This window comes from Phoenix dactylifera, chromosome 18, assembly GCF_009389715.1.
Source record: "Phoenix dactylifera cultivar Barhee BC4 chromosome 18, palm_55x_up_171113_PBpolish2nd_filt_p, whole genome shotgun sequence".
Taxonomy (NCBI): domain Eukaryota; kingdom Viridiplantae; phylum Streptophyta; class Magnoliopsida; order Arecales; family Arecaceae; genus Phoenix; species Phoenix dactylifera.
This window is the reverse complement of record NC_052409.1, coordinates 2,955,313-2,980,171: the sequence shown is the minus strand read 5'-3', so window position 1 is coordinate 2,980,171 and position 24,859 is coordinate 2,955,313. Positions and strand designations below refer to the sequence as shown.

General features: G+C 38.0%; 2 protein-coding genes and 1 long non-coding RNA gene across 8 annotated transcripts; 2 read left to right on the top strand and 1 right to left on the bottom strand.

The window, feature by feature from the left end:
* Positions 1 to 3,264: 3,264 nt before the first annotated feature.
* LOC108511878 lies at positions 3,265 to 3,864 on the bottom strand. Its single transcript, XR_001880344.3, has 2 exons — positions 3,754 to 3,864; positions 3,265 to 3,638 (listed from the first exon to the last, which is right to left on the bottom strand). It is a non-coding gene; the product is annotated as an uncharacterized LOC108511878 (long non-coding RNA).
* Positions 3,865 to 7,068: 3,204 nt separating this feature from the next.
* On the top strand, positions 7,069 to 14,826 carry LOC103723553 (SNF1-related protein kinase catalytic subunit alpha KIN10). Of its 3 annotated transcripts, none has more exons than XM_008814527.4 (11): positions 7,069 to 7,221; positions 8,383 to 8,582; positions 9,920 to 10,104; positions 10,498 to 10,680; positions 10,795 to 10,926; positions 11,015 to 11,200; positions 11,610 to 11,699; positions 11,776 to 11,859; positions 11,963 to 12,103; positions 12,191 to 12,436; positions 14,384 to 14,826. In XM_008814527.4, the coding sequence occupies exons 2-11, from the start codon at positions 8,396 to 8,398 to the stop codon at positions 14,495 to 14,497; spliced, it is 1,548 nt and encodes a 515-aa protein (XP_008812749.1). In that variant the 5' UTR covers positions 7,069 to 7,221; positions 8,383 to 8,395; the 3' UTR covers positions 14,498 to 14,826. The 3 variants fall into 3 exon arrangements, 2 of the variants coding, with proteins under 2 accessions (XP_008812749.1, XP_008812742.1); XM_008814520.4 differs by having other exon boundaries at positions 7,074 to 7,221; positions 8,391 to 8,582; XR_003383074.2 differs by lacking the exon at positions 7,069 to 7,221 and adding an exon at positions 12,988 to 13,090.
* Positions 14,827 to 15,189: 363 nt separating this feature from the next.
* LOC103723541 (protein LOW PSII ACCUMULATION 3, chloroplastic) lies at positions 15,190 to 23,983 on the top strand. Of its 4 annotated transcripts, none has more exons than XM_008814490.4 (12): positions 15,208 to 15,807; positions 16,372 to 16,402; positions 16,905 to 16,997; positions 18,065 to 18,127; positions 18,318 to 18,429; positions 18,864 to 18,949; positions 20,854 to 20,912; positions 21,014 to 21,116; positions 21,189 to 21,249; positions 22,780 to 22,862; positions 22,936 to 23,016; positions 23,540 to 23,980. In XM_008814490.4, exons 1-12 carry the CDS (start codon positions 15,467 to 15,469, stop codon positions 23,597 to 23,599), a joined length of 1,173 nt encoding a protein of 390 aa, XP_008812712.2. In that variant the 5' UTR covers positions 15,208 to 15,466; the 3' UTR covers positions 23,600 to 23,980. The 4 variants fall into 4 exon arrangements, 3 of the variants coding, with proteins under 3 accessions (XP_008812712.2, XP_008812724.2, XP_026656189.2); XM_026800388.2 differs by having other exon boundaries at positions 15,706 to 15,807; positions 16,954 to 16,997; XR_003383079.2 differs by lacking the exon at positions 21,189 to 21,249 and having other exon boundaries at positions 15,190 to 15,807; positions 23,540 to 23,983.
* The last annotated feature ends 876 nt before the right edge of the window (positions 23,984 to 24,859 follow it).

Below are 24,859 nucleotides of genomic sequence, written 5' to 3'. Positions count from 1 at the left end.
AAAAATCTTAACCCTTTTCTTGGTAGTCTAGCAAATGAGACCTCTCTCTCTCCCTTTTAAGCTCTACCAGGTACAATGAATGGTTAAAATATGTATAAGGACTTATTATTTAGTTTGCGAAAAAAGAAGAGGAAAAGTGTGGTCAATGAAAAGATAAAAAAATGCCTCTTGTTTGGTTGGAGTTTTCATATGAGAAAGATGAAAAAGTAACATTCCCATTGAAATAAGACCCCCATATTTAATGAAAAAGAAAAATCTATAGAGGATATGAAAAAGTTACTTTCTCACCAGTTGAAAATTAAAGTTTTTTTTAAAAAGTACTTTTACATCAAAATCCACAGATAAGCTCTTTTCTTTTATCAAGGATATAATAGATATTTCATACAACTTTTAAAAAAAAGTAGATACTCAATCAAACATAACCCACTTTAAAATGTGCCACTTTTTCATAATCAACCAAACATGCCAAAACCATTTTTTGAGACATTATATTTCCAAAAATTATCTTCCTAGAAAAAAATATTTCAGAGAAAAAAAATTCTTCCAGCGAACCAAACAAGCGATAAATGTCACAAAACTAATGGTTATGATCATTCTAGCCTTGCTGCTAAATCTATGGGTTACTAGATAATTTTGCAAACTCTAGCTCATTAGGCTTCATTTAAATGGAAAAGAATGTGCACCAAGTGTTGCATAAAATGCTTGGTCATGATATTTGGCGCCTCTCTCTTTTTATCATGTTTCCTGCAGTCAAAAACCACTTTAATTACCACTGAGGTGGTAACACGGTGGGAACGGAGCTTTGATTTCATCGCAGTGGCCTAGGTTTGAAATGTGCGGGCGTCGATTAAATGCGGGGACCGGATGCCCCTCATCTGATTTGTCCAGTAAAACCGCTATCTAGTCTGCCATTATTTAGGTGGTGCCGGAGTGATGTACTCACGCGGGGATAAGGCTGCTACGCTGGTGAGACTCTGCCACGGATGGAAAGGGTATGAGTAAAAAATGTTCTACCCGCATTGAACGCTCTCCATCGGAGAGGAGCCTAGTGGGGGTTGCTACGCAGGTGAGGTTCTCCTTACCCACCTCTTTCCTTTTGTTTCAGCTAAAAAAAAAAAAAAAAAAGGGAAACCCACCTTAACTAGTACACCAGTTTTTGCCCATAGCGTGCATTGCTCACCCAGTCTTTCTTGGGTTGTCTCCTCAACAGTGCAATCATGACTGCTTGGGTTCAGTAAATCCGATCAAAAACACCAAAAACGTAGGCCCTTATCCTGAAACATGATTGGTAATGCACCAACCATGTTTCAGTTGGATGCGACAATAATAATACGGTAGGACACTATTTTGTTATCCGGCTTGCATGGACCACAAAATGATGCATGGTGCATCAACTCCTGTGTCCATGTCCACATGGTCCCACATCTCATGTATCTTGATGCATGACGGAAAATTTTGCACATAATTTGCTTTCTTTACTTATAATGGGTGAAAAAATATTAAGAGTGTTTTAGAATTTAGGTTGCCCCCCTCAAGAAGATATGCCACTTGCTAGAAAATAGAAAAAATTAAGACGAACACCTACATTCACAAACAACTTGAAATGGATCCGATGGGTGTCGACTAGTCTAATTGGAAAAGTTATTGGAGTGGAGTTCTAAACCATCCTACACCTAGATCACCTCTCTCATTTTCTCTTTTTTTTCAAAAAAAAAAAAATCTGATAGATACCATGACCCTATCAGTCATGCTACATGCAGCGGAATTCTGCTTGATGGCATCCTCCCCATCCATATGTCATGGGCTTGGTATTTCCTCAAACATCTATGTGGCACTTAGAAACTTTGTTTGCCTGCAACCGTCTTTAGGTTAGCCTGCCACTCTAGCTCTCACTCAATCTACCGCTTTAGACTCTCAAGCTAAAATTCTCAGAAAAGAACGCACAAAGAAGAAAGATGGTATAGAAGAATGAAAAGTAATGTTTTAGTAGAAAAATCTTAACTCTTTTCTTGGTAGTTTAGCAAAAAAGACCTCTCTCTCTCTCTCTCTCTCTCTCTCTCTCTCTCTCTCTCTCTCTCTCTCTAAGCTCTACCAGGTACAATGAATGGTTAAAATATGTATAACGACTCATTTGGTTCGCGGAAAAAGAAGAGAAATAGTATGGTCAACGGAAAAACAAAAAAATGCCTTTTGTTTGGTTGGAGTTTTCATAGAAGAGATAGAAAAGTAGCATTTTCATGGAAATAAGAGTCCCATATTTAATGGAAAAGAAAAATCTATAAAGGATATGAAAAAGCTACTTTCTCACTAATTAGAAATTAGTCTTTTTTTTTTTTTTTTTAAGTACCTTTACATCAAAATCTATGGATAATGTGTTTCTCTTTATTAAGGGTGTAATATGCATTTTGTACAACTTTTTTAGAAAAGTAGATACTCAATCAAACATAAGTCACTCTGAAATATCTTATTTTTTCATGATCAACCAAACATGCTAAACATTCTAAAGAAGAAAAATCTTCTCACAAACAAAACAAGTTATAAATATCATAAAACGAATGGTTAGGATCATTCTAGCTCAATCCGTAGAGCCTGAAAAAATATCTAGCCTTCTTGCTAAATCTACAGCTTTCTAGATAATTTTGCAAACTCTAGCTCATTAGGCTTCATTTAAATGGAAAAGAATCCGCACCAAGTGTTGCATGAAATGCTTGGTCATAATATTTGGCACCTCTCTCTTTTTATCATGTTTCCCGCAGTCAAAAACCACCTTAACTAGTACACCAGTTTTTACACATGGCGTGCATAGCTCACCCAGTCTTTCTTGGGCTGTCTCCTCAACAGTGTAATCATGACCGCTTGGGCTCGGTAAATCCGATCAAAATACCAAAAGGATTGATGACATGAGTTTGGGTTGAGGGAACTTGAGCTAACCTGAATTGATAAACTATAAGGCTGGCTTGACCTAGCTAGAATCACCCAAGTCTTTTTTTTTTTTTCTTCGCTAGAACAGATGTTCCATACAGTTTTCGTACGGATACAAAAATCAGAAAACAATAAGTCCCGGAGTGCTCTAGCTCTAGGCAACTCCTATTTTCCAATCCACATGATGCTTCCATAGTGACTGGCCACATACGAAGCTACCTAGTCTGCAGCCCCATTAATCTTTCTGAATATGTGCTTAGCCTAAAAGGCCACCTTCACCAAGCCTTTTGACAGTCGCCAATTTACGCACCTGGACTTCCAGCATAACCCTGCTCAAGTCCATTGAGTAATATCATCGAACAGAAGTCCGACATGCTCGTATTCTTAAAGTTGCAACCGTTAACAGCACAAGACAATATGTCAGGTCTCAAGAGAGAGATCTCTCACAGAGAAGCCAAGGTAAATTAAACAAGCAGCCCATGTTCTATAACATTGGATACATATATATTAAAAAAAAATAGCGGACTCAGTTTTCTTTAATAAGAGTGGGTGGAGGAGGAGGAGGAGGAGGAAGAGGCGGAGGGGACGGAGTAGAAGGGTGGCGCTTGGAGTGGAGGTAATCTTGAAGGGCTTGGAGCTGCTCCTTGGAAGGTGGCTTCCCGTTGTTCTTAATTGATCTGTGCACGTCATACGTCGTCGCTCCCAAGACGAGAAGCCTGGATATTTTATAATGAATTTTCGAAACGGATGAAGATTAAGAAAAAGAAGATCAAGAGTAGAAATATTGAAGAGATAAAAATGGGGTGTTAAGTGTTTAAAATTTAGGATTACCCGGAGGCAAATAACACTATTTGTCTGGGGAATATGTGTTTGCCGAAGAGCCTCATTGCATCTGCTTTGGTGCGGACGAGTTGAGAAGAATGCAACACCTCTCTCATATTTTTTATACTTTTATTGCTTGACCTGTATCCTTTATCCATTAGAGCTCGTTTGGTTCGCGGGAAAAAGAAAAAAGAAAAGTATGGTAAACGGAAAAGTAATGAGATAACTCTTGTTTAATTAAAATTTTCAAAGAAGAAAGACGTGAAAGTTATATTTCCATGGAAATATGATTCCCATGTTTCATGGAAAAGTGTTTTCCATGAGAAACATGGAAAAATTACTTTTTCATAAGGCGGAAATCACTCCATTTTTATTTTTTTTCCAAAAAATCCTTCAGCATTAAAGAACCATTAAAGACCTAATTTTTATTAAGGGTATAATAGAAATTACACATAACTTTCTCTAAAAAAAGTGGATGGTCAACCAAACATAAGCACTCTGAAAATCTGTCACTTTTCCATTGTCAACTAAACATGCCAAAAGTACTTTTTCAGGTTTCCTCTTCCTAGAAATCTGCTTTCCAGGAAAAATATTACTAGGAGGAAAAATACTTTCCGCGAACCAAATGAGCCCTTAATTCAAGTCATGGGTATCATTTGGCTAAGTACAAACATCATATGTGCAATGTATACAATGTTTTTTTTTTCTGCAAACCAATTGGTTGAGGCCCACATAGATTCAGGAGCCTCCACCAAGGAAGTCATTTCTTAAGCCATGTGAATTCATATTTGGCTGGAGAAAGTTGTGCTCTCGAATGAGAATGAAAATCAGTACCTCTCATTTTAGCCGTTTAGTTGAAGAAGTTTCATTTTAATTCCGATTCAAAAGAAATGGAAAATCCACGTCCCCCAAGATCTAATCTAGACTCTTTTCTAGTATTCAAATTTGATTCCAATCACGAAGCAAAAGTATTGGGGAATATAGCATTTCCGATTCTAATCTATTCCAATTTCGATGCCAATTCCAATTCTAGTCTCGAACAAAACACGCCTTTAATTTAATCAAATTTGATTCAAAAAAAAACTCCATACCTCCTTAGAGTTTTGTTCATTCAACAAACACCTTTTATTGATTTTTATAAACCATACACAATAAGTATGAATCTTCCTGACAAGTTGTTTGCTATAACACCTAGGCAAATTTCCTCTCTTGCTTATGATAATTCTTTCCAAAGACAAGGCCTTCTATGCGAAATTTGGATTTGCAAAGAGATCTGCTCAATTAACATGAGAACAGACAAATGAGTCCAGATAATTAAGGTTAGCAGCATAAAATTATTGCCATTTAAATAGGCTATAATCCTGATTTTTTGGGTTATTTGTATGTTTTCAAGTTAGCCAACCATTTCTGCAGTACATATACCGAGCTTTTGGATAGCTATGCATGCGCACTCACATATCATGGCATGTGAAAATTTAAAGCCCGTATATTTGGTACACAAGTTTGGTCTTTGAAACATCTAAACTAGCTCTTTTGCGATGGACAACAAGCTCATCACTTGAATCCACAACTCGGTCATTGAGTAGAAATATGTAATGACAACTTTCTAACCATGTATGATCGCATCATTACTGCAAACCACGAAACAGTCGAACATATAAATTGATGAATTCGATACAATTTTTACTTTAGAACTTCCATAGTTGCTAGAAATGGTTCTATATAGTCATATGAGAACATGCTTCTTACTCCTTCAAGGAATGGTTAAAATCACTAATGACTCTTATCATTTCAAACTCATCGAGAGAAAAATATTGCTTTCTATCCGAGAGTCAAACCTGGGTGCCCCCACCTCCTGGCTTTCTTAAGGTGAATTTTGATGGCAGTGTGGCTGAAGACGACAAATGCGAAGGTGACAGCTTTATCATCAGGGATCACAACACTAGACTAGTGGCGGCGGGGGACGTCGGATCTTCGACTCGTCTATAGTATGTGCCAAGCTTAGAGTTGCCTGAGAGGATATTTTCCATGTAGGCGGGTACTACGCACTGATCGTCTCATCCTCGAGAAGAATTTGGCCTTGGTGATCGAGTGGATCTGGGGTCAGTGACGTGCTGGCGAGATTGGCTGTTGCTCTACGACATTCGCAGATTTCTTGCGGTTAATGGCTCAATACTGACTGAGACCTGCCGGATTTGTACTTTGGCAAGGATATCCTCAACTGCAACCAACATATGCCAAATCAAAGACCACAATAGGCTTCTAAAAACGGTTGTGAGATTTGTTGGGTTCGAGTCCCACCTAAGCCCACTTATTCTTTACGTCCGGTAATGCCACTGCCACAGAGCCTAGTCTTCATGAAAACCATAAAGCATTCTTTTCCCAGATTCGCGAAAAAGATAAGGTTCGATGCTTTGGCAAGATAAGTAACCTACTTATGGCCTTCTCAATATTACTTAGACTTTGATGTGGCCACACTATCGGAAAGGCCGTTAGGTAAGCCTACGCCCACTCCATACCTCTTGTTGTGTTTTATTCCAAATACTTTGTTTTGGGCACGGATTCAACAAGTACACCGCACAAGCAACGGTTTTGGCCCAAAAGTGTTGTGGCATGTTTTTACCTTTCAACATACTACGTGCCATATTAAGGATTGTGCGGTGAGGGAGTGTGGCTCCCACTAAGTCATGCACGTTTATAGGGAGGCAAACGGTGCCGCTGACTGGGTTGCGTTCTTTATGGCTCACCACTTTAGAGGCTTCATCTGAATGGATCGCGGCTCAGTGCCAGAGCCCTTATGTAGTCTTTTACTTTTTGATTTTATTGGCCGCATCTACACTCGTGTGTGTGCCACTATTGTACCAAAAAAAAAATCTGTAAATTAGATTTGGGCATGGTGTCAAGTGCAATGCAACAAAGAACACCTAACCCGATCTAAACCGGCGGATCATTGATCAAATCTGGTATGATCTTGGGTCCATGCCATCGGCACCAAAAGCGAGCAGCATCTGAGGTCCCATCATCACAGGGAATCTTGTTTGTCCATTTCACTTTGAGTAAAAGCCGGCCAATATTCGGCATAAAGAAATGGACTACCAAAACACTGGCGGGCGGTGACGATACCCGAGTTCGGAAACTCCGCGGTGCTACTTTTTGAGAACAGCCACCATCTTGTTCATCCCGAAGCCGCCTTTAAAATGATTGATGCGGTGGTTATTGATCTATAGTCCAGGTGTCATGCCGAAAAGGACCCCATTTCAAGATACGCCCAGATAAAAGGGAAGGTTCTTTCTCTCTTATTCCCACCACCAGGTGATTAGATACCCCTTCTCCCAGTCTACGCTCCATCGGCCATCGATATCCTCCCCATTTTTTCTCTTCTATCCTCCGCCTTTCTTCATCGTCTCCTCCTCCTCTTCCTCCTCTTCTTCCCTTTTTCCGGCGTCGATTCCGGCGATCGTTGGTAAATCCGTTGAGGTACGTTCTCCTGCCTCCGCCGCTGCCTGCTCCTCCTCCTCTGCGATTAATTTTGATTGGAAACCCTAATTGGAAAGATAGATCTCTTTGCCTTTTCCTATCAAATCATGTGAAAACTGTTTTCCCGCTGGAAGCCCTAATTTTTGTTGTTGTTTTTTTTTTTTTGGTTTGATCTGTAGAAAGAATGGGAAATGAAATAAAACGGTTGAAACTTGAAGGCTTTCCTTTCTCTGAGAAAATTGGGAAGAAATATTATAATTGAGGTGATAAATTCGGGTTTCTTGCTCAATTTTGATGATTTTGTGTAACTATGCTGGCGTGTTCATTTTTTTTTTTTTTGAAAAAGAAGCTTTTCCGTATTTTTGACTCCCTTTTCCAATTTATTTGCGCAATAAACTAGTAATATGTTGTTTTCTTGTTTAGGTGTTTCTGCTTGATTTCCTGGGCTGTGATCTGCGAATGTCTCTTTTCTTTGTGGGTGGATTCTCGCCTGAATCTGGTCTTTTGGTGGGTTCTGATGTTTGAATAAGTAGAATCGGAACGAATTGTGGTTGTGAACTAGATGGGGAGTCAATGGTTACTTTTGTTCACAACCAAAAGATCAGATTCAGGCGAGAATCCATTCACACGTTCTATGCTGTGGTTACTGGTGTTTGGTTATGTTCTGTGTCGTGGTTATGATATCTTGGCAGAAATTACATCTGGTTTCCAAATTAGCGTTCGAACAGTTTCCGTGCTTCTGTTGCCCTGATTTAGGGTTTGCAAATTCTTTCTACCTCCTCTATTTTTAGTTATTTATTTAAACATTTGAAAAATTGATGATCTGACTTGTATGCTGCAAAATTGGAGTAGATCTTCAATTTTCTATTTTATCCACTTCTGAGTAATGACATCAAACTTGAGTTTTTTGACACATCCATGATAGCATGTCCGCATCTCAGTGATTGTAAAATAAATTCGTTGAGAACTCAACATTAACAATCCAAGGCATATTAGGGTGGTGGGATATAGAAAAAAAAAGATGTCAAAGCCTTTTTGTCCATTGAGAACCTATGAAGGGCCATTCTCTCAAATCTCGTATTACTTTTACTTGCAACTGCAGATTCCAACCTCCTTGTTTTTTTGTCAGTTCATGGACTTTGAATTTCTCATGCTGTCTAGTGTTACAGTGATAATGGACGGGCCTAGCAAAGGAGGCACTGGTGCTGATGTTATTTTGCTAAATTACAAGCTTGGAAAGACTCTGGGCATTGGTTCATTTGGAAAGGTGAAAATTGCAGAGCATGCGTTGACAGGACACAAGGTTGCTATCAAGATCCTCAATCGTCGTAAGATAAAAAGCATGGAAATGGAGGAAAAAGGTACTTGTGACCTCGTCCATTAACATATACAAATACATTTGCTTTTAGTGCTTCTACTTTTTATGTACTGTTGTATTTGAATGACCACTTATCAAGTTCAACTACTTTCAGAAGGCAGTTGAGCAACAAATTGACAGATATTTACTTTTTTTCTTTTACTTTACTGTTGTAAATTGCAATGCTATGTGCTTTTTATATGTTTGTCGTAGTATATTGTTTGTTTGACAGCTATTAATGGTGTTCTTATATTGCATCTGTATTTCTGCATCAACATTATCACCAACGCCCGGCAGACTACGCAACTCTTTGAGGTTACGAGGTGACGACATAGATTTACAATGGCTGATGCAGGACAATAATATGACCATGTTGTCAATTAATTACACAAGTAATGCTGTTATAGCGGCAGTGTGAATGAAGTATAAACGAAATTGTTGTTGATAAAAAAAGCTCAACTGCATGTGTATTGTATTTGAGCCACAGATGTCTCAGTTTAGGTGAAGTATCGGGGTTGCCCACAACTAGGATATTGGCACATGTAGGTCTTCTCAAAGACCTATCTTTGATAATAATCATTCATAACACCCATCTGATGAAGATACGAGCAATGGGCATGTGCCATTATATCTCATGACATTAGTCAAGTTGTGCTGATTATGGCTTGGTTGTAAAGTTAATCATGTTATTGAATCGACCCTGTAGATTGGTCATTGGTGTGGTTGAATTTGGATCTGTAGATTGCAATTTGTGAGCTATCAATCTATGATTGACCTTCCAGCTATCATGTATGGCTCTAGAAGATGAATCAGTTGACTCAAGGAGCCCAAATGCTGGAAATGTATATTAATCAGCTCATTAGGGACGATGACTTATTATTTGTGGTAGCAATTAGTGCTAACACCACTGAGGGTTATGCTGAATGTTATCATTCCACTTTCATACTGCTTTACCTCTGTAATTTCCTATTTCTATCTTTTGTGATCAACGTTTCTTTTTTGCTGCTTATGTCTTAAAACTGATGCTCAGGCAACACCATGCATGGGGCTTGGATGGCAATTAGATATATTGCTCTATCTATTTTGATTTATGCCTTCGCTTTTGTGGTTCAGTTGAATATGTTAAAATAATGGAGATTCATGTTCTGATTTTGTGGCCTTTTCAATTAAGCATGTCTTTTGTTCTTTTCTTCTTGTTTTAAACTTCTGTTTTGACATGTCTGGTATCATGCCCGACATCTTGTTTAACTTTGATATTGAAAGTGCCCTAATTTGATTGCGTTAATACACTGTGTTTGTTGATATAACAATAATGATCTTTCTGATACCTTTACATTGCAGTGAGGCGGGAGATAAAAATATTGAGATTATTCATGCATCCCCATATTATACGCCTTTATGAGGTTATAGAGACCCAAACGGACATTTATGTTGTTATGGAGTATGTTAAGTCAGGGGAACTATTTGATTACATTGTAGAGAAGGGAAGATTACAAGAGGATGAAGCTCGCCGCTTTTTTCAGCAGGTACGTTGGTATCGCTTCCTCTTCATTCTGTTTTCTGTGGATGCTTCTATGCACTTATAACCATGATATATAGTCAGTTTTTTCTGAGTAACAAAAGTTTGCATTCTTGTATCTGAGTTGGAGGCCATGCATGGAATACCTACTATTGTTATTTGACTTGTGATTTGACTAGAGATGTATTTTTTGTTCAGGGTGTCTATTTTCTAGAAAAACATTCGAGAAATCATTTGTTCAGGATAATATTTGTTTTATATCTAATTTTCCTAACAAATGTAGATATCATGAAAAGAATTGATTCTCATCATAATCAGAACAATGTTGAAGTGCTCTTAATTTTACTTATCTCCTGGCCTCAGTTTCTTTAAGATGGATCTTTGTGTTTGCTCAAAGCAGATCATATCTGGTGTTGAATACTGCCACAGAAACATGGTGGTTCATAGGGATCTAAAGCCAGAGAATTTGCTGTTGGATTCAAAATGCAATGTTAAGATCGCAGATTTTGGCCTAAGTAATGTCATGCGTGATGGCCATTTTTTGAAGACTAGTTGTGGAAGTCCAAACTATGCAGCTCCAGAGGTATGTGGTTAGCTCCATCATTATTAAGAGGCTTCGCAATGGCTAGTGTTTGTTATGTGCACTACAAATGCTATTTTCAGTTTTCTGTGTCATGCTAGTTTTTCCTTTGTCCAGGTTATTTCTGGTAAACTATATGCAGGGCCTGAGGTTGATGTTTGGAGTTGTGGTGTTATCCTATATGCTCTTCTTTGTGGAACTCTTCCCTTTGATGACGAGAACATCCCCAATCTGTTTAAGAAGATAAAGGCAAGGAAAACATTAACTAAATTATCATGGATATTTTATCTTTTCTGACTTTAAATGGAAGCATTCCACTAAATATTGAACTCTTTAGGGTGGAATATATACTCTTCCCAGCCATTTGTCTGCTTTAGCAAGGGATTTGATTCCCAGGATGCTTGTTGTTGATCCTATGAAGCGGATGACAATTCGTGAGATTCGTGAACACCCATGGTTCCAAGCTCGTCTTCCTCGCTATTTGGCTGTGCCTCCACCTGATACGATGCAACAAGCTAAAAAGGCATGTTCATTGTCATCGTACTTGATAATCCTATAGAAGACCAAGTATTAGATTCCTCCAGCTCAGATTTTATCTTGTTGTTGTGCACAACTCGGTTTCTGCTGATCAGCCTTTTGCCTGTGAATAATCATAGTTTCTGAGGCTTTTAGCATTATATTGTGCCACATGTTTTATTGTTTTGATCATATATCATCATGTATTGCTTTTCAAGAGCATTATTGGTGAATTCTACAGTATTTTAGAGAAGGTTGATTTGCATAGTATCTTTTCAATGACATAGCTGTAAATCCTTTTTCTTTTAGGGTTACCTGAAGACCCTTTAATGTGGGTTTTTACTTAATCTGGTCTCTTATTTATATTTGTTATATATACCCTCGCGTAATAATTCTCTATGTGGTCACTCTTGCAGATTGATGAGGATATTCTTCAAGAGGTAGTCAAAATGGGTTTTGACAAGAAGCACTTGGTTGAATCTCTTTATAATAGAATTCAGAATGAGGTATTTCTGCAAACTAAAAGTTCATAAATTTTAACTCATATATGGAATCGTAACTGAATTTACAAAGGATTATTAGGCAACTGTTGCATATTACTTACTTCTGGACAATCGATTCCGTGCTACCAGTGGCTATCTTGGAGCCGAGTTTCAAGAGACTATGGTACGTTTCAAACATGTAGCTAGCTCTTTGAACTGTCATTTGAAAGCTTACTTTATTCATAAGGAGATCTAATGTTTAATGGTATAATTTGGTGTTTTTTCAGGAATGTGGCTTCTCTCGTATCACTTCATGTGAAACTCCAACCTCAGCCATTGCACATTGTCTGCCTGGATATATGGATCCACAGGGTATTGGTTCGAGGCCTCATTATCCTGTTGAAAGAAAATGGGCTCTTGGACTCCAGGTCATTGCATTCTTTCAGTTGTCACCCTTATGTTGTTTTCAGCTTAACATCTCTTTCTGATATGAATATATTGTCATTGCTTGACAGTCACGAGCTCATCCTCGTGAAATAATGACAGAGGTCCTCAAAGCTCTGCAAGAATTGAATGTTTGTTGGAAAAAGATTGGTCATTATAACATGAAATGCAGATGGCTTCCTGGCTTTCCTGGTCATCCTGAAAGTATGCTTAATAGTCCTATGCATCATAGTCATAGCTTTGGCGATGAATCTGCCATTGTTGAAAGTGATGATGTTGCTGGGAAGTCATCTAATGTAGTCAAGTTTGAAGTTCAGGTATGCCTTCTCGTGTTCTTGCTTATTGACCACATTCTTTTTTTTCCAGAAAGCAATATTTAACTCGGCGGAACTAGTTATATACGCTATCACTTATTGATAGTAACATGATGTCTTAGTTCTTGATTCGTTATTTCACTTTTTTTGAGTTGCGAGCAAAGTTTATAAATTATACTTTGGCCACTGATAAAGAAATGCTCTTCTTTTATATTGTGATTAAGAAATAGTAGAGGTTGGAGTTAGTTTCCGTGCTTGAGCATCCTTACCTAGAAGAAACTATAGAAATTATCAAGCTGCTTATATGTTTGATCAGCAATTGCTTTGCTTGATAATGCGGATGAGAGATAGTAGAATAGATGGATTTGCAGATTTTAGTGTTCGGTCAATGATAATGTAGTAATTAATATGTTAGTTAATTCTGATACATGTTTTAAGGTGCTGTAATTTAGTTGTAACTTTGTAAACACACACATGCACACAAACACGCACACACACACGCACACAATCAGCAATTTTTCAGAGGTTAGACTGAAAGCAGCCTCCATCCACAGCTCCACCCCCCAGGGCTCTAGAAGTCGAAGTGTAACAGCATTTGCCACCTTAGGATTCAAACTTAACCAAAATGAGTTCTTGCCTTCCGAGGTGCCATCTGAGGTATGTATGATGGGTGCAATACTAGGATGGTGGTTATTGTGGTTCAAGTTTGATCGTCTTATGCTGGTTTTCTTTTTTTTTTTTTTCCTGCCGGGCGAGGGCTGGTGCAACTATGGATGTGGTATCTATCATCTGTTGTTGAGTTACATTTTGGGAGTGTTATTTAGCTGCAAATACTCATCTAGAGAGGTTTTATTGGAGCAGTTTGTTGCTTGTGTTGTGTGTGCTTGCTCGTGCTTGTGCTTGTTTGTGTGGCGAGGGATGCTTCATTCAAGTACAGTGAAGACAGATCATTTGTTCTGCTGTTTCTTGTCCTTGGAATGTTCCCTTAAGCAATTAATAGTTTGCTGACCGAGCAGCAGGCTATGTAAATTGTTGCCTGCTCTAACAGCTAGTGGACTTAGTGGACTTATTTCTATAGCCTAGCCAATCTCTGAATTTAAAAATTTCACTTCAAGCTACACTTGGGGTGACACCAAGTTCCATGGCCATAAGAAACACCTATTTGCCCTGGCCTGGATCTCTGCCACTGTAATTGAGATTTCATTTTCCCATAAGTCAAGCCTCATCAGCTTTTTTATCTCCTATCCTTCGCCTGGCTGTAAGCCTTTGCAACCGTCTCCTCGTTGTAGCTCTTGTACTACTGCTTAGCATAAACAGGTTGTCAAACCCGTAGTTACTACATCTTGCTACTTGGCAAGTTTATATCGCTTGCATTATAAGGTTTCTCAGGCTGCTCTGACCTGGAAGTGATTCTAATCAGACTCACTCCTATCATGACCTCATTAGTAGGATGGTATTGCAATCACTTGAGTGCAAACAACCCATGATATTATCAACCGAGCAGCTCTGCAGGTTAAAGTATGCTTATGTCCTCTGCTGCATTCCCAGGTCAAATATCTTTTTTTTTTTTGCCCTTTTTGGGCTGGAGGTCTAATATCTTGCTAAAAGTTCTTATATGTAATAGCTCGTGGTAGCAATTTATCTTTTCATGAATTTATTATCCTCAATGCCTCCAAGAACTCTTTTATACACCAAGTGACATATTTAGTGATTTGCTGAGTGGGTTACGGTGCGAACTATTTGAGAATCTATTTACAGTTTTTATGCGATCTTTGTTAATCCACTCTTCATTTTTCCAATTTATTTTGATTCGTATACTGCAGTTACCAGGATTAAAATATTTAGTTCAACCTAGCTAAGTCAGCAACTTTTGGTGAATGAAATTCATATCATTTTCGCCATGTTTTATAACTGTAGGCAGGAAGCTAACAATTCATCACTTTGCTGCAGCTCTACAAGACAAGGGAAGAGAAGTATCTCCTAGACTTGCAGAGGGTTCAAGGGCCACAGCTCCTGTTTCTTGACTTATGTGCTGCCTTCTTGGCCCAGCTTAGGGTGCTATGATAATGGTCTTGGGCAGGGCTTTGTCCACGAGTGCTGGCACTTGATAAGCTATTATTGTGAATATGTAACCGCACCTTTATGTATATCTAGGCACTTTCTGTTCAACTTCCTTTTGTTTTGCTCTTTCTTTGGATTTTGTTGCTGATTAAGCACCTGACGCAGGCAAGCTTCTTTGGCAAAAGTTTGTCAAGATGGCTTTCTTTTTCTTTTTTCTTTTTCTTTTGTATCTGCCATGCCACCCGTTTTTAACCATGGCATCTCAGTGGAAACGTATTTTTTGATCCCTAGCATGTTAAAGATCTTGGAACTATGACACTAGTTCTTTGTTTTGTCTCATGCAAGCAATGAATGTACACTAGTGTTTCACGTTGTGGGAACCTCTGGGATGTTTCCTGACGGCGCATCTGAGGCAGCTGCTTACATCTCTTACACCCGATCTTAGTGCAGGTATTATGCTCAGCGTTAGCAGAAACGATCAAAAAGTTTCATGAAAGAAGACTTTCCGCAGCTCCATTGGCTAGCCAATAATAGTTTTTTTGATGGGGCGTAAAACCCTGCTTCAGCACTAAAATAGTTCATGGCGTTTCCTACCCTTTATCCTTTTGCAAGCATCCATGTACTGAAAAACAAAAAACAGAGCAGCCATCACTCCAAAAGATTGTGTCCCAAGCGATAAAGGTCATCGAGGCTTGAGCTGTTTCCAAATGGGGAGTGATGGCTGAGATGGCTCTCATGGAATAATTAGCAATAATATCTGGGAAACATCAGCGCAGATTAATTGAACGTATTTATGACTCAAATTGTGATGATGAGCTCGAATCATCCAATTCTGCGCGTCTTTGTTGGTTTCGGAAATTTCCTAACCTTTTGCACTATAAATTTCTTAACCGCTCTGGGCTTACAGCGGCCGTGAGTGGAGTGGGTTCATCCCCTTACCCCTTTGCTCCCGCTTTCCCTCTTCCTCCTCTCATGGCCTCTTCCTATTCCCGCTTCTCCCCTTATCCTCCTCCATCTTGTCTCCCCTCTCTTTCTCGCTCCCTTCGAATTCCTCCTCTCCTCCTCAGCTCTCCTCGCTCCCCTTCTCTCCCCTCACTTTCTCTTCGCTTCCCCACTCCTTGGGGTGGCGCCTCTCTTCCCGGTGCTTCACCGAGGCTCCAAGCCGAGCTGGGAAAAGGCTCCTCTGAGGCCGATCCCAAGGTCGGGGTGGCCGTGTACAAGCCCAAATCGTATGAAGTTCTCGTCTCCGATGCGGCCAGGTCCCTTGTCTATGCTCTGGAGGATGGAAAGACTCGTCTTGAAATCGACTTCCCGTGAGCTCTTCTTCCTCTTATTTGCTTTTAGTTTCTGTCCTTGTTTTTCCATTCTTTCTTCATCTGATTGATCTTTTTTCGGAAACCTATATTGGTAGTTATTTCTTTTATTTTGTTTTTCCTCATGTTCTTGTTTCATCTTGTTTTTTTTTGGTTTAAAGACTTCATTTTCTTAGCAGTCGTAGTTTCTTCCAGCTTAACTATATTGGGAAAAAGCAACTTTTTTTTTTGCGCAAAGATCCTGTTTTACGTTGAAAATTATTCTTTTATGAGGGTATCTTCAGCGTTTTCTGTTTCTTTCCGTGAATTTTAGTGCACCTTTTGTTTTCTGGAAGCAAATGTTCATAGTTATGTTTCCTGTGAAGAATAATTTAATCGTTCATCAGAAACGAAGAATAGTTCTCTCTTCCAAGTGTTTTGTCCCGTTAATTTTCGGATATGTATTATGTTTTGCTGTAATTATTTTTCAAGTTATGATATTTTGCTGGAGAATCCTGTTGTGTTCTTTTCTAAGACCCTTTTCTGTTCTTTACTGTAATGTACTCTGGTGGAATATGTGAGCAGGCCCTTGCCAAGCAATGTTTCTTCTTACAAGGTATCTGTAGCTGCTTTTACTTGGATTAATTCTGCTTTTATCTTCTTTGGTCTGGGTCACTTTGTTGTTGAGAAAGTGATAGTTAGCGATCAAAGTTTATCAAAATAAAGTGCTTCCCATTCCAATGGAACACCTGTCATGTATCTAGCATTGAGTGTGTGAGACTTAGGAGAGTAAGGAGAAAGCAGTGAGGGAAGAGAGAGACAGAGGGGGAGGGGGGGGGGGGGGGGGGGCAGGAGAGATTTAGGTGAATTATGAAAGATCTTTGCATGCCAGAATACTTAATATTAGCTCAAAAAGAAACCTAAGAATTCTTCCACTCAACACTTGCTTCTTTGAGATATTAAGGATTGAAACTGTAAGAGAAAAATATGGATTCGTTTCCATGCCATGTCTGAGATTAGAACAGACAGGTTATGCTGGTAAAATGTTATGTTGTAAGAAAAGTGTAAGCAATCATGTGCTGCAATGATTGATCTTCTTAGCCTTTTGCATTATAAAGGGATCTTCAGATGAGTTCATTGATGCCAACATCCAACTCGCTCTTGCAGTCGCTAGGAAACTTCAAGAGATGAAAGGCATCAGGTCTTGCATTGTAAGTTATACCTTCTTTTAATTGTTATATGGTTGCTATATTATTTTCTCCTTTTTCTGCTTTCTTTTACTTGCGTTGCAAGTGAATAAGTCTTACATTGGAATCTGAACTGAGAATATGGATTGACAGTTTGCGTTGTTATTTATCAGTTTTGGATCTTGTCTAGGGCGAACACTTCTTCTTTGATTTAATCATGTACTTCCATGTAACACTATATTGGCAAAGCTACTAGTTCTGGTATCTCTACCTGAGTTCACTCAGCTCTGACCTTCTAGGTCTTCCAGTTTTGATTTAAAGTGTGATATGCAGAAAAATGTTGAAGTTAGACCTTGACAAAGTGATTGCTTCATAATTTCTAAAACATCAATCTCACTTCATTCATTTTGTTAGTTGTTGGACTTTAAATTTTGCTTTGAGAACATTCATTTCAATGATGGTTGAGCTGTCTTAAGCTGTCGAAACAAATTGTAGTTCTTTAAGTAGAGCCATGATATATCTTTGAATCCTATAAATTAAAGGTTTGGTACCTTTTTCTCACATTCTGTAGATCTTCGAACAAAGTAGTTGATGATCCTTAATATCATTGGCACCTGTCATGAGATCCGATAAAGACGAGGAGGTTGGCATGACAACTGGTTCTAAGAGACTCGCAAATTATGTAAACTGTTTAAATCAGATATTTAATTTTGCTAACATGTTGTGTTTGTTAACAAGGGCAAGCCACAATAGAGCATGAGCTTGATTACTTGGTTTCAGCTGTATGGGTTCTTAATTGCTAGTCATTCCTGCTTAGGGATTTGCCAATAGAGTTCAGTTACATTTCGGTGTTCCACCAATCATTCCATAGGGTATTTCTTGCATCGGCATAAAATGCCTTTATTAGTAGGAACTAATGGTGAAGAAGGATTTACAAAACCAGCACTATTGATTTGGAAGGAAGCATGTTGTTACTGTCATGATTATGCCATTATTTGCCTTTACCATGCTTAGCATTTTTCAGATATGCTTTCAAATGTGTTTTAAATGGAAGAATTCTCATCATCATAGTTATCTTGGTTGAAATTCAGGTGTTCCCTGACCAACCAGAAAAGCGCAGGGCTTCTCAGTTGTTCCGGACGGCACTAGACACGGTAATGGGATTGCTCTTATACTAAGTGAACAACTTTTTGTTGCTTTTGTTCCTATTTATATGTTATCATGTTCCGGACTTTTGATTCTTTTCAGTTCCTACTTGCAGAAGAATCAAACATTCTCAAATTCCATTTTTAGATGTTTCGGAATTACTTGTCCAATTCTTAACGTTTATTATTATTATTTTAGATAGGTGGTGTGTCCCTTGGTTCCTTGGATGATGTACCCAGTGGTCCTGTCACCAACTTTTTCAGATCCATTAGAAACACATTGGATTTTGATTTTGCAGATGATAATGAAGGTTAGTTTCTGCACCTGCAAGTGATAGGATATTTCTGTATAGTGTCATTTGTTACTTTTCAGGTAACTTTAGATTGATGACGATTATCATATCAGAAGTGATAATTGAAACCATGCCAATTCCATTCACATGACTGGCAGTGCCTTTTTTATTAACATATTCTCTTACAAGGTATATCAGGTGAAATTTATGTTCTCCATTAGTATTATCACTGATAGATTTCAGCAAAAAAGCTATTTTAATTAGTTTTTATGGATAATGTATGATATTAGTGTACGTCACTTTTGGTAAAATTACAACCTTACACAGTTACATTTTTGCTTAAAATTTCCTTCTAGGAAAATTTTGTTTAAGCCTTAGAATTCAAATAGCTTTTTTTCCTGCAATGTTCATACTTGTACTTATTCATAGTTATCTGCAATTCATGAATACAGATAGTTGGAAGTCTGATGAGCCACCATCATTGTATGTCTTTATCAATTGTAGCACACGCGACCTTTCTGCTATAGAGAAGTATGTGGTATGTTGACTAATCTTGCATACATCTCATCTATGAGTCAACATTTATCTCCTTGAGGGTTAGCTATTTCCTGTAAAATGCTGCTTGTGGTCTTTGTAATATCTGGCTTGCCGTGTATCTTTCAGCCTATACTTTCTTGTATGCTGCATTCATAATGTTTTCAAAGTGCTTAACATTTTGTAAGCTGATATGCTAAAGATATTGTATTAGACTTGCATTATCTTATATTAATGAATAAATCATTTTCCAAAAATGTATTCTGGGTAGGTTTCGTTGGTTAGATTTACTTATATAGCATTAACTTCTTATCAAGGACTGCACATCTTCAAAAGTTCCTCTAAATCAAGGAGAAAATGAAAAAAATTGCTTATGTTTAAATGCAAAATTGTATTCCAGATAGGTTTTCTTAGAAAGATTTACTTATATAACATTAACTTCTTAAGGACTACACATGTTTAAAAGTTCCTCTCAATCAAGGAGAAAATTAAAAAAAATGCTTATGAGACATCAGCCCCCTTGCCTCCCTCCCTCTCCCCGCTCTCTCCTCTCTCTCTCTCTCCTCTTCCTCATTTTCTGCACTCGCCAGATGCTAGGCTAGACTGGCTTGTAATAAAGTTGCTATGGTGTTCATTGAGAAGGTCCAGTCACTTAGTCAAGAGGGCTGTCCACCTAACATATATCCTATTTTCATTTGTCTTTGACAAGATTTTTCACTCATTAACGTGAAACATAAGCAGGACAACTGAGTTTCAAACCTCCTTGATATTAAGTGCCCAAGATGAGGGAATCAAGAAGGATGATAAACAGTTACATTTAAGTGTTTCTATTATTTATTTGTCATGCAAATGACAAGTGCAATTTAGGGATTTTCTGCGATACTGTAAATGCTCTACTTGACAGATCAAGATGTTGGCTCTGAAGATGGTGTATCAGTATGAGATAGGAGTAATACAGATGAGAATATAATGGTCTGTATGTGCTAAGGTTAGAATAAATAGTGCATAATGAATTCAGGAGAAGAATTTCAGAAGAAGCAACACCACGAGGGAGAATAATTTGAGATGGTGTAGTGATGTACATAAGGTAGAGATGGGTAACCTGTGACACAAGACCTTGAATTTGGATGAAATAATAGGAAAGGTGGAGGAGGAAACCAAGGAAAATATTTGGACAGAAGTAGGAAGGGGGGATCTTGATGGCCCTTCTCATTTCAAAGGATCTTGGCTTCCATAATAACCAGTGACAAAGTAGGACCTACTGAGTTGGTCCAAGTAGAGCGGTTAAGGCTTGCAACTTAAAGTGTATACCAACCTTGCTGCCGCTTACCATGGCTTATGGATCAATTTTAATGGAGAAACATGTTCATTGGGCTTTGGCATGGCCTAAAATGGTGACGCTATGCAACACCCCGGAAGCACTGTTCACTTTATATATCCAGCTTTAATTTTCCATATGACACCTGCACATAATGCTAAAATAGTGCATGGCCATAAATTATCGCTGGAAACAAATGTGGTTTTGTGTGCTTAATTAGTATGCTCCATCTCTAAGACATTATTATGATTTTTTATATGATAAAGTAGGTCAAATATTTGATAGCAAGGTCGTTTGTAGTGATTAGCAAGAAAGAAAGTGGATGAGTGGCTTTATGACTTGGATGCTTTATTTGATATCTCTTTTGTGAAATTTGGAGGGGCTAGTTGTGTGAACAGTCATATTGGCATGGATAGAACATTTTTTACTTCTAAATCCTTATATTCCTCATTCGTTGATGTCTTGATGGGGAATTGCAAGAAGCGACAGCATATCTAAAACCTACATTTTCACTATTTGTTTCATCCAACATACCTACAAGCCTCACCTTTCCTTTATTGCTACAATTTTTGTCCTTTTCTTTTTTGCAGGAAAAAATTGCTGCATCAGTCCCTGCTCTTCTTTTTAATCTCGAACTAGATACTTTACGGTGTGTTTTCTCTAGGCCACTTTAACCAACTAATGCACATTATGTTACTATTAGAAATTTGGTCTTTTTTGCTGAAGATTCACTAATTCCAGTTTTTACAGTTCTGACTTAGGTCTGTTGGGATTTCCTACCAAAGATTTGCATTATCGGTTTCTTTCACAGTTTGTTCCTACATTCTATATTCGAATAAGAGAGTACTCGAAGGTATTTATAAACTTGTTAGCTACTTAGCTTCTTTAAATTTTGATAACCCCTTTGGTTTCCTTGATACTGAAGACGGTTCCAGTTGCACCTTTCATAGTCAACTATAGTGGTGCCCTATTCCGTCAATACCCAGGTAAGATGTTGATGTGCCCCAAACTTATTATATAGATTAATTTGCTACAAAGCAATGCATTATGCAAAATGACTACTTTTGATGGCTTTCTTGAACATAAGAACCTAAGAAGCTTGGAATTCATCATGTTGGTGTACTTGTCCTTAGGAGCCACTGACCTTCTATTTATTCATTTGTTGCTAGTTTTAGTTTTTTCCATTTTATACGTAGGCAAGAGAAATCATTTGATAAAGTGTACACTATGGCACCACCAAGCTAACTTCATTTTTTCATGGATAATGATTTGATTTGGCTAAATCACCCGTGGATATTATCAATAGGGATCTCTTACAATGTGCTCACCTTGTAAGGTTGTTTGCATGCTCCAGATGCACCTCCCTAATATGAGGAAAATCAGTACTACATTTTGCAAGTATTTATGATACAATTGGCTGTTTGTTTGAGAAGTGCTGTTATCACTTTTATTCCTCTTCCACTTTGACTTCTCGACAATTTGACATCTCAAGTCCTTAAGCCTATAAAGAAGAGTTTCTAAGTTCAACTACTTGGCTTCCCAGCATCTATTGACAAACGGAGAGAAAGTTACTACTATAATCACAAGCAATTCTAGCATCCAACACATTTGCTTTTATGTAAACCATGGCATAAACAAAACCTAAATGAGTAAGTCAGTAGAAGCCAAGGAAGAAAAGTGGAAAAGAAGAAACCATAGCAAGGCAAAAGAAATTACTTTATAATTTAAAACCAAGAAGACAATGCAAAGAATGTGTCTGACTTATTTATTATTGGAGGATAAAAGAAATGACCTAGCAGACAGCATCATTTACTGATTTGCTTTGGCTCTGCATGGTGTTTCGTAGCCATACAGGAAATCGTTCTAAATAAATTATTAATTTACTATACTCAACAAAACTATATTGCCATTCTATAAAGCAAAATTCAGTCTATGATATGTTCTTTTATAAACATGTAATTGTATATTGCAATTGTAGTGATTAGATTGCATTCATGTATTAATTGTTGTTATATAACTTTATAAATCTCATGTAAAATTGCCTCATATTTCAAATCCGTCCAGTATGAAGTCAAATGGATCTGGCATTTCTATATTCACAAGTACTTTGACTTCCACCTGTGCATAATGCTGCTTGGTGATTGTTGCATGTCTGAAATTCAATGAAATCTTTGAAAGTCTGACTTGTTATTTAGTCTACAAGGAATTAGGCTAGAATTTAGCTTATGCATGTATCTCAGAAGCACTGGAAACTCTTTAATTATAATGCAAATGGTGCCCTACTTTAAACTTCATGTGCAACAAATATAATTCTCTTCAGATGTAGTTCCACAAGTTGGTTTTAAGTGTAGAAGTTACTATTTAAAAAAAGAAAGAGAAAAACTGGCACGATGTTTCATATATTTAACAGAAATATGTTTTTTCATTGCAAATAAAAATTATAAATAAGGGACAACTTCACTTCTTTTTTCAATCAGCAACATCAGACTCCTCAGCTTAACAGTATGCTTGTGCAGGGCCTTGGCAGGTTATGCTTAAACAGGCTGATGGTTCCTACGCTTGCATTGCAGAAAGTGCAACTCGATTCACATTGGGAGAGGTAATGCTTCTTTTGCATGTAGCGAGCCATTTGTGTCTCTCTCACCTTGGTATTGACAATCTTAATGTTTTAGACGAAAGAAGAACTTTTGAGGGTTCTTGGGCTGCAAGAGGAAGAAGGGAGCTCACTGGAATTTCTAAGAAGGGGATACAAGGTTCTGAAGCTTCTCTTTGTTATTGGTTATCTTGGCTTTAAATGCAAAAAGTATTTAGACAAAATTGACTGGCGGACCTTTGCTAACCACACAAGCGCAGTTTTTGCATGGTTAAAAACTGTTTTAAAATTATCATGATTTTAGTAATTGTCCTATTTTTTTTTCCCCTGAATTTGAAGATCGGTTTTGTGAATCCTAAACTTCCACTTATTCCAAACTAGCTATTGTATCCCTCATACTATATTACATCTTTAAATTCTCAGAACTTAAGCCTTCTCATGTTTCTTCCTCTTCATAGATTAATTAGTTTACACCATTGTTTGTACAAGAAGAATCATTCAACTGACAGTTTGACTTATTTCATTGTCGGTGCTTGTTCTTCAATATCCCATAACTTAATTACCCTACATACTAACTAATAAGCCTAGCTACTCTTAATACTATTATAAAGGTTATTTTTCCATAAGCATCGTATGTCTCTCTGTCATTGTTTATTAATTGTTATGTGAACTTGTCAATGTAGAATGCTACTTGGTGGGAGGAAAACGTGGATTTGGAGCTTTCTTCTGCTTGGCGGAGTTGAGCAATGACATCCTACAATGCGTAACAGTGGCACATCATTTCATGATTGGCCTGCGGAGGACCCACGGTTTCCCAATTGATTGGAGTTGGAAAATAACGCAGCTGAGAAAATTTTGGTGGCAGAGTGTTGGCATGTTGTTATTCATTTGTCATTTGTGGTTTAGTTACAGTTGAAGTTATCCTGCAATCTTTCCTCCCCTTCTAGATGTTCCTTAGAATTCATAAACGATATATCCTCATAGATAACACTTGATGGCAGGCAAAATAATTCATGACAATGATGAGAGTGGTATTGTTTTCCTGGATGAGCCCTCGTTCCAGAAGCTTGAGTAGTGTGAAATAATTGACATTAAAAATGAAGCATCACCATATTATAATCATCTTAGAAACCTTGCAGTTTTCATATTGTTCGTTTATGCCTTTTTTCCTTTCCTTTGTTCTTTTTGGCTGTTTGTTAAGGGCTATGATTTGCTGAAGTACAGACTACCAAGTGATTAGAAGCATGTTAAGTGCAACCTGAGAGGGCACACATATGGCCCTGTACTACTTGATGGAAATGACCCATTCTTGTTTGAACTGCATTTACTTTAGAAGTTTCAGTTTGGATCAGGTATGACTCAAATTTTTTTTCTTTATTCAGGTCTGTAAACGAGTAAGCAACCCAAGTTTACACTCACGTGCAAGTCACGTGTCCAACATGTATAAATAAAAGCCTAGGATCTCCACCTTGCTCACCATGCCTCTCCTACTTATCGCCGCATCCCCTCTCTCTCCACCCCTGTCCGGCAACTCATAGCCTGATCTCACCCTTGTGTTGCCATCTTTCTCTATCTCGACTTATTTCTGCCGACTTATATTCCTCCTACAATCCTTTCCCTACAAGATGATGATGATGATGATGGCGAAAAAAAAGAAAAAAATCCTACAATCCTCTCCCTCTCTCACTGCCAAGCTTTCATCGGCATGCATAGAAACCATGCAGCTCTCACGTCTTGTAATCCATCAAAATAACTCTAAAAGTATGTAACTCCATGATTCATCTATATTATTCCCTCATGCATGCACAGTTATGACCACTGCTTCTTCAGGACTAAGTTCAACATTTTCTTAGGGGCTAGGACTTGAACGTTGTTATAACCACAAATGAATGATTATTTAGTGGTCAGAAAGCCAATCTCATCATATCGACTGATGACCGGGTCAGGAAATATGAGAACATTTTACCTTTCATCTGAGATGTATTAATGTGCCATCTCCTGGC